Source organism: Priapulus caudatus, unplaced genomic scaffold (genome assembly GCF_000485595.1).
Source record: "Priapulus caudatus unplaced genomic scaffold, Priapulus_caudatus-5.0.1 Scaffold1239, whole genome shotgun sequence".
Classification (NCBI taxonomy): Eukaryota; Metazoa; Priapulida; class Priapulimorpha; order Priapulimorphida; family Priapulidae; genus Priapulus; species Priapulus caudatus.
In genome coordinates this window covers 10,221-20,171 of record NW_014578300.1, presented here as the reverse complement: position 1 = coordinate 20,171, position 9,951 = coordinate 10,221, and the positions used below count along the sequence as shown (strand labels likewise).

The following is a 9,951-nucleotide window of genomic DNA, read 5'->3' as shown; positions in this document are numbered from 1 at the left end:
CAATAATATTATGTGTTTATTCTCTGTTTATTCCTTATTATTATTCTTATATTGATCTCCTTTTCTATCTTGTTATCCTTTTTTCGTCTATACACATACAAAACAAGCGGAACACAACAAAACAAACCAACATAAACAAGAGAAGAAAAAAAGAGCCTGGCTATTATTTCCCTACGGCCCTGCAAAACAAGAGGCGCATGCGCACTTATGAGCGTCCAGTTTCGGGCGAGCGTCCAAATACGCCGGTGTACCGGCGTATTTGGACGCTCGTAGTAGACTACTGCGCATATTGCGCATGCGCTGTGTGCGCCCTTGCAAAACAAGAGGCGCCTGCGCGCATGCGCACTTTGGAGCGTCCAGTTTTGGGCGAGCGTCCAAATACGCCGGTACATGCTCACAGTACACAAAAGTCATCAACGATAGTGTCTTACTACATGTATTACATACTTTGAGGGTGACACATAATTGTATCACGACACATTTTATTCTTCCTAGGATGACGAGTTTTACATCTTCATGCCGAGAAAACATAGAGCACTCTACATGACAAGGGGCAGCAGTACATCGAGTGATCATTTAAGTGGTGATAGTCTAGCTAGTACCAAGCCAACAAGACGGAGACAGCCCATCAGGCGAGCAAAGCAGTGCAATGACATCTCCTCTTCAGAGTATGATGGGTCTTGCCAATCAGTCTCAAGGAGCCACCTACGCCGAAATGTGTCGCAGTCTGGCAAATGCAAAGTGGAACCTGCATCGATATTGGGCAGCATTTCACGCCAACGAATCTCGGCGACCAGCGACTCTGATAATGTAGTAGACGTTTCAACGAAAGAGAACAGTTCTTTCCAAATGCTGCATTACCCTAAGAGAAAAAATCTTAAGAGTTGCTCATCGGTCGGTACACCCTCCAATGCTTCTACTTTTGAAAGCTGCACCATAGGATTGAGAAAACCGGTCATATGCATCCCTAGAGTAAATCCCAATGAAAAGCTTAAAGGTGTACTATCGGGAAAACATCAGAATAATCGTCCTATTTATCAGAAGGAAATGTCAGTAGAACTGCATTCTTCTGACACCGACAACGAACTATGTTTAATGCCCAAATGGAATCATCGTCGGTATATGAAGACAGGGCGTAACAGTGAGAATAGGTGTCAGGATCTGGCACGTGAGCAGTCGAGTTCAGGCGAAAATAACCTTGCTTTAAAATCAGATCAACAAGTTACAGTTACATGTGATACCAGCACCTTCAGGTCCAAGACACTGTCAAGGGATGACACAGAAAACCGTTTTATGCAGAAATTTCATCGACTTGTCAGAAAACCCAGAACAACTACGTCTGATTCTGACAATTCAGGTTGCAGTAATGAAGACGACACTCAAGTCTCTCATGATTCTTCATCTGGTGTTTCCTCTCTTGATCAAGCTGGTGCTTATCGAAGTGATCCATGTGCAATATCTACTATGGCAGCACCATATCAACAAAGTAAAATGGAGGGAAATACTGTCGCTATCTCTCCAGTAAAATTGTTGAGATGTCCAAAGTGGGCAGAATATCATAATAGAAGGTCAGTTGAAGAGAAGGACAGAACTGCTGTGAGAAGACAGAGAGATGATGAGAAACCAAGCTCGTCAGGGAGTGAAAGAATAGAGCAAGGCAAAAAACACCGATCACTTGTAAAAATGCCACAGCGTGATCCTGAACACTCCTATAGCAGACAAATTGATCGAGGGGAGGATACTAGTTCTAGGAAAACACCAAAGAGGGAGCTACATTCGCCAAGTAGCAGAAAAATGGAGCATAGAGACATACATCTACTGAATACCAAACAAATTGAGTCACAATTTTTGAGAACCCGACGAACAGATCAAGGAGAAAAGCCCAACTGTCTTGTTAAGACACCACAAAGGGAGCCACAATTAATCAGCAGACGAATTGATCAAGAAAGGAAGGATACTAGTCTCGTAAACCGACAGAAACTGTGGCGAGATTTGCCAAGAAGGCGACAAAGAAACCATGGAGGAGAAGAAGTGAGTCTTGTGAACACTCGACCAAGTGGATCATATTTGTCATGTAGCAAACAAGCAAAGGGAGGAGAAAAGGACATTGGTATAGTAGGACGCCAAAGTCATACACCCAACTCTGCTACAGAGCATCAACACCGAATGGGTCATGGTATAGGAAATATGGCTCCCAGAGTCAGCTTTATGGACTCGTCGTGTGAAGGTCCGGGCAATTGCAGTAAAGCATTCTGTTTTGCATGCAGCACGAGTTTGATTGTTTTGTAATGGATGCCACGTGTTCGTTTACTGATCTAAGCTCTCACATTATTTTGAAGAGTGGTATGATCGTGTAGAATGCAAGTTGTTATTACCAGCAAATTTATTAGTGATATTTTGAAGTTAATTTAATACAAGCTACCATATTCGGGTGTTGCTATCCCCCGGGCGTGGAGGGACGGTCACGTGATACAGTTGACGTATACTTCAAAACTTAAGGGTGTTGCTATCCCCCGGGCGTGGAGGGACGGTCACGTGATACAGTTGACGTATACTTCAAAATGTTTACGCATGCGGTAAACCTAACTCCAACACCTCCAACCAGAAACCTATCACTAAATATATGAATCTCGGACCGCTATATAGTAGCACTCTGATGCGCAAAAATTAATCTATGGTGTGGAGACAGATATGATGATGCAAAAACTCTAAATACAAACCCTAACCCTAACCCTAATCCTAACCCTAATCCTAACCCTAATCCTAATCCTAACCCTAACCATAACCTAATACTAATACTAATACTAAAACGAATAATATTAATCCTAATACTAGTGCTGCCATCGTGCGGCGTCCCTCCACGCCCGGGGGATAGCAACACCCACCATATTCATGATGTGGTATCTTATTTGATATTTATAGTTTTAACGTTTGACGTTTTAATGTGTACATGTATATATATTGAAATAAAAGTGTAATTTGACTAAAATATTGTTTAATATCGACTGAACGTGCACATGATGCAACAACTGCTTTCAACTTTACACCAATACAAATTGGATGAATCCAGATGAGACGGGATACTAGAGAAGCGTTGCCGAAAGGAGGTGTTGATCCCAAGCGCTATAAGCGCAGATCTTGCGCGCAGTTCCGCGGCAAGGCGCACGCGACCGCGGGAACGTCGTGCGCGACTATGCACTGCTGGCAACTATGGATCCGTGCGCCGAATGCATAGGCCGGCGCACGGATCCATAGCTGCCAGCGAAGAGTCGACGATTTTAGGGGCAATAGAATTAAAGGGCTCAGGTCCATTGAGGTGTTCTTGGAAGCTAATTAGAATTGTAAGTTCATTGCAAATATTCCGAGAACTGTCCTATACAATATGTAAGCAAACGGCGCCGAATGTTTACTGTCATGGAATGTTATATTGTAGCGAAGTCATGAAAAAGGGCAACAGTGTTTGCAACTGTTGCTCGCCGGTCATAAGCCGACGCCGTTCTCTCTGTCTTTCTGGGTGTCTCCCTGTGTGTCTCTCTGTGTCTCTCTCTCTCTCTCTCTCTCTCTCTCTCTCTCTGTCTCTCTCTCTATCTGTTTGTGTCGCTCTCTATCTCGGCCTCTATCTCTTCCTCTGTCTGTCGCTGTCTCTGCGTCTTCGTTTATCTGTGTGCCTGTCTCGCTGTGTCTCTGTGTCGGCAGCTATGTGTCTCTGTCCCTCGCACGCTCTCTCTCTCTCTCTCTCTCTGTTTGTCTTCATTTCCTCTGTCTCTTTCTCGCCCCTTTCTCGCCGTCTCTTCCTTTTGCTCTCTCTGTCGCTGTCCTTCCCTCTCTCTCTGTCCCCCTCCCTCTGTCTCTCTCTGTCTGTGTGGCTGTATGTATCTCTCTCTGTCTGTCTCTCTTCCTCTCTATCTCCCTCTGTCCGTCTTGTTCTCTCGCCCCCCTCTCTCTGCCTCTGTCGCTGTGTCGCTTTGTCTCTCTGTCGCTCTTTCTCGCTTTGTCCATATGTGTGTCGCCCGTCTCTATCTCTGTGTGTGTCTCTCGGCCGCTCTCTCTCTCCCGCGCACGCGCTGTCTGTTTGTGTTGTAGTGTGAGTCGCCCCCCCCCCTGTGTGTGTCTCTCTCTCGCTGTCTCGTTTTGTCTCGCGTGTCTCTCGTAGTTTAATTTCTGGGGATGGCAACATGAATGTACATTCTGTGTATTCTGAATGGTGTTATGATGTATTTCTTCAGTGTGTTAGACAATCGGCGATGCTAGAAACGAAACGCGGCCGACTGTTTACTGTCATGGCATTTTATATTCTAGTTAACGTCTCCTCGGCGCCAAAGTGGCGGCCGCGCGCAATGAATGATGCCGCGCAAACGACTTTTGCCCGACCTTCAACAGCATATAAACAGCAAGACCTCAATAGTTATGACCTTGTTATGACGTTGTATGGGAGAGGACATTGTCGCGCGCCGCCGGCCACAACACAAGCCAAGCTAGCCAGCTCACGTGCGTGTGCTGAGAGGTAGCGTTTTTGCCCCCTCCATCCGTTAACATTTATTTACAAGTAAACTGCAATGAACGTCTCGTCGGTGCCAAAGTCGCGGGCGCGCGAAATGAATTAAACCGCATCACACATCCCGTATCCCGTACACATGTCCGTACAGAGCGTGTATGTACACATGCTCTAGTATCCCGTCGTATCGTTATGCTAGACGCTAGACATAAACAGGTAGGTATCACGTTTACGCTCACACACGAAGGCACGCACTCGCGACGGGCAGGGCATGTAGTTTTTCTGACGGTGAGCGTCAAGGTAACTGGGAGCAGGCGAGTTGCAGGTTTTTGTGCGAAGTCGGCAAACCCAGAAGAGCAATGACGGCTGTTTTTGCTTCACGCGCCACGCTGGCAGCATGTATGAATACATGCAAAAACATTCGCGCGCGCTGCGGGGAAACAAGAAAAACGCCAAGCCATCGACACTGTAGCAGGCATTAAGCAGGTCACAATAGTGTAGACGCTGCGTTTGCGCTACGATGTGGAATTCTGTAATAGACTACAGAGAGAGATAAGAGAAGACAAGAAGTAGCGTTCACTAGTGTTTTACTACATCTCTAGTACAATACATGAAGTCTCAGTGCGCTAACGAATAGAAAATGCATTACAGTGCATAGTAACCGTATCACGCAACTTACACCTTTCTCAGACTACGTCTCGAAACAAGAAGCCCCGAGCAGTCGACCGCTTCCTGTTTTATACGGTGCGCCCCGGTCTCGCGATCACCGCTCATGAGAGTTCCCGATGGGGCTCGACTATAATGAATAAAAACCGACTGGCAGTCTGGAACGAAAACCGTTGCTACCTTACATCTAGGTGCTTCTAAAAACCGAACCGATATATATCGCGCTACTTGCAAATAAATATGCCGTGCCGCGCACTATATTTATACTCCACAAAACAAGTAACGATAAAGTTCGATCACCACACGAGTCAGAATTCCAACACATTTGGCAGTGAACATTTTGATATCGGTGCAATTACTCTCACTCTTGCGTCTTTTTATGCTGTAACGTACAATAGCTACAATACAACATATGCGTGTACCGACACGCATCACCGAATACCGTATTATCGAATACGTATTACCGAACATATCGTAATCCATTATTACCGATACCGATGTGGACCTGACAACCTTTGTGACTTCCACACATCATACAGCCAACAAAAAAACGCAAAACTGATTTCATATTTTCGATTAAATGTTTTAGGCCTATATCAAACTCTAATTGAAGAATGTGTTTAGCAGTCTGACAATATAGTGTAAACGTACCGTTACGACAAAGTCAAAAAACGATGACAAATTTCTACATAACGTTTCACGCAAAGATTACACCAATAAATACTACAATCAACGAGGAATAATAACACGTCCCATACGCAGGCTGTGAAACAATCGTATATCGGCAAAAATGGTTGCGTACCTCGCAGGTGTGAGCTTCGAGACATTATAATATGCGCTTTCTGGTATGCAAATAGGAATAATGGATCAGGAAGGGTATGGTTGGGTGGGTGCATGGGTGTTGTTTTTGTGCTGTAGGGGTACATTCCCCTCTGTGCTATCCTCCGAGTCATACTTATACCGTGACCTAAACAGAACGATTACCCTTCAGCTGAATTCTCGTAGTTCTGCTAACGGCTTAAATTACCTGTTGCCCATACCTCACTACTTCTTAACGCGGGTCCCGGCCTATCGTTGCCATCGTGACTATGGTAAATCAGTCATGGCTAACGTAATAAAATAATAGTATGTAGAGGGTGGTGAGGTGGGTGGTATATATAGGTGGTGGGGAGAGGCGGTAGTGGTAGTTTATAGGTGGAGAAAAGTGCTTGAATATCTCGCTAAGTATTACGCTCGTACCTTTCAAAGCTAGTTTAATACGCAATCTATTTATGCCGACACAAGAATTTGTTTCACTCACCCGCCTCAAACTATCTCCTTGATCGTTTGTTGTCTTTTCAGCTGATATCTCGCTATATTGTCGCTGTCCGGCATCAGCTGCTTTCTGTCATTCCTTGCGTGTAGGTGAATCGCGCGTGTTTCTGCGTCATAGACTGCTTAGATCTAACGACATCACAGTTGTATGCCATACAACACAGTGGCATGATATATGGATGGATGCAACATGAAATGTGGCAACCTATATCGACATCGGAATATGCACAAATGCACTCTTCTCAGTGGTCTGTGATATATATATATATATATATATATATATATGCTGTAGCTATCACGTGGTAATGCCAAACATGAGAACATCACATTGGTGCGTTAAGATGGATACGGGAAGTCGAAGCGGCAGTGACGATTGCAGGGCTAGACTGCTACCGACCCTTCACTCACGCAACTATCGTTGGCTATACTGAAGTGAGTTACGCTAGCGTGTCGAACTGGTGCACCGCGCGGCAGTCTTACGTCATCTAGCGAGGGTTTTTTTTTTTAAGTACTTTTGAAAAAACGGTACGTACAATGGACTCGTTACGCCCTTTATGGGAACGTGATAACTTTCGAAAATAATCTCAGCGCATGGAAACCGGACAAAACCTAAAATCTCGTTTTCTTAAAGGAAAATAAACCGCGCGCCAAGCCGCAAAAAGTAGCAATTACGAGCATTTAGGATTTATTCTCGCCCCTACGTGCATAGTCGAAAAGGCTTCTGCAAGCGCCACACTCTTCAATTGACCGATATAGCCCCGTTATGACAGTAACCGTTGGAAATTGTTTCTACATAGAGGGCAGCGAATTTGATCAAAAGGCGCCGGACGCAGCGCTGTTCGCGCTTCGCCGGTTATATCCGCGCTGGCAGATCGTCCAAGTGCCCATTAATCTCGTTGTCACATGGATATGTAGATATTGCCAGTGACCGCCCCACAATTTTTCTCTAACCAACATAAAATTATTCATGACGTACTCTATTGAGAATATAAGCATTGATTTTAATAAAAAAACAAATTTAACGCATTTCGAACAGTAACCATTTCACAAGTGCTTGTAATGGCTGTATAACTATAAGCAATTTTACGAATTTTACGTTTGCTGCTTTATACACAGCAAGCCATTGCAAATTTGAATATTACTGCAAATACGATAACGCCACAATTACAATTGACAAATTAAATTGTATTATAACGTACTTAAACAAAAACATAAATGTTGGCCACTGCCTATCATATTTATACTTTATACAGTCTTACAGTTTATATGCTTGGAAATCCACAAATTAAACTTTTCACCAGCAAACTTACGCTCATAAGGGTCTGTGTCCCCAGGGTACTGCCGCGAAGTGTGCGGCGTTCACGGTACACGTGCGTGGTGCATGCGTGGCGTTGTGTGCTGTGCGTGTTTGCGTTCATAGTTGCACGCACAACGTACACGTGCGGGCGTTACGTGCGCTGTGCACCGTACCACGTGCGCTGCATACGTGCGTTGCGTGCGTGCGTGGCGTGCGGTGTTCGTATACGGCTTGCCCGTGCGTGCGTGCGTACCACGTGCGTCGTGCGTGGCGTGTGCAAGTACACGTGCGTGCGTGCGTGTGCAAGTACTGTACAGGTTGCGTCGCGTGCGATGTGTGTTGCAGGTACACGTGACGTGCGCTGCGTTGTCAGCGTACACGTGCGTGCATGCGGGGCCTTGCGTGCGCGTCGCGATGCGTGCGTGCGTGGCGCTCCGTCCGTGTGTGTGTGCCACGTACACGTGCGTGCATGCTGTGCGTGCGTGTTTCACGTATACGTGGCGATGCATTGAGTGTGCACGTACAACGTGCCTGTGCGTGCGTTTGGTGTGTACGTGCAAGTACACGTCGCGTGCGTGCGCTGCGTGTGACGTACAACGTGCGTCGCCGTGTACGACGTAAAAGGCATGAGCGTGTGCGCGTGCATCATTTACATTACCGAATAAGATAGAAATTAATGTTTAACATGAATACACATTATGTTTCAGCTAGAATAGACTCGGTACGATAGCGTGCGCAAACCAGGCACACCAGGAGCTGTCGGCCCCGGCGAGGGCGCGCTAGAATCCGGTAGCTATAAAAAGCGTCACTAAGAAACGCGCGTTCAGGGGCTAGTAGAAAGGCGAAAAGGGGTCGAGCCTAGTGTGCCGGCTTCGACGCGCTCTCTCGCAGTTCTCTGATAGATTTGCACACTGCACCGTGCGATGAATCTGTCTGAATAAATACTCGTCGCCTACTTCGTCGTATACATCAGATAATGGGACTTCGATCACCACAGCTTCCACACTACGTCATTAAATCATCCCACACACTATTAAAGCCGCACAATGCGATCCAAACGCATAATTTCTTAAACAGTACTATGACTAGCCAAATACTTTGAGTGTATGCCATAATCCACACTACCTTAGTGACAAACTAAACATCTTTAGTTCTCCCAATTTCACTGCGGCGTTGTCTTATCAAAATGGTATTTGAATATTAACCTCCAATGTTTTTCAAATTCTCCGATGTTGCTTGACAGTTTCCCCACGCAACCGTGCCAGCGGATTGCTGCAGTACAGCCGGTACGGACGGTGTAGCAAAGATAAAAACATGTGAGTCACTTATCACAACTTGCGATAGGCTAATTGGTTTGGCCAAACAAGTCGGGTTTGTGCCAGAATGCCAGTTTTCCTACCTCTTCTTGTAGCGTTTTTAAGCAAACGCGCACTTGAAATGGAGCAGACTAGAAGTTATTTTGCTCATCAAGGTAGTGTGATTTATGCATGACACGACAGTATTTGCTATAAGTACTGGAGAAATTAGCGTTTGGGATGGGCGTTTGCTGCGGCTTTAAGCTATAGCAGAGGGTAGATGTGGCCAGATACGAGCTAGTTCCCTGCCAGTCTTGCGGCTCGTTCTCCGCGACCTCTGTCGACGAATGTAGTGATGGTCTCGAAATCAACGTTCTCCTCCCGCCGAAGCGAGACGTGAATTACCCAGAAGGCGCGGGGATATATAAGCCGCCCCAACGGCGCACCGTGCGTCTTCTTCACAACGAGAGCGTGGTGGCTACCACGTGTATTAACAACGAAGTTCCGTAGACGAGCGACGCAGTTATGCAGTCCTAGGCCTTTAGCACGGTAAGCGAAAGTCGAGCAACTGACGCTTGACGGCGTAACGTGTTGCTGCTCACCTCAAGGCTGCTACTGTCGTGTTCGTTACGTGAACCGTCCGCGGAAACTACGGGATGCGAGCGATTATAATAGCGCGTAGTTAGGAGTTGCGGCGTGCGCGCCTCATGGGCCAGCATCGGCGACGGCGTAGTGTAGACGCCGCCAGCGCGGTAAATAAAGCCTCTTCGTTTCTCATGTAACTCCGCTGTCCTGTCTTGGCTTATCGACGTTGTACACATCGACGGTCATCCTCCACAGACTTTCTGTTATTTTTCAGGCTCGACGTGCTTTACGGACGAGAC

At 46.2% G+C, this 9,951-nt stretch overlaps 1 protein-coding gene across 1 annotated transcript in view; it reads left to right on the top strand.

Annotated features, from left to right (window-relative positions):
- The window catches only part of LOC106815929, an 11,780-nt gene extending 9,293 nt beyond the window's left edge, over positions 1 to 2,487 (top strand). The window contains exon 5 of the mRNA XM_014820462.1: positions 496 to 2,487. Within this exon, the coding sequence (XP_014675948.1) occupies positions 496 to 2,289 (1,794 nt within the window). The 3' untranslated portion in view covers positions 2,290 to 2,487. The remainder of the gene's footprint in view (positions 1 to 495) is intronic.
- Positions 2,488 to 9,951: the final 7,464 nt, after the last annotated feature.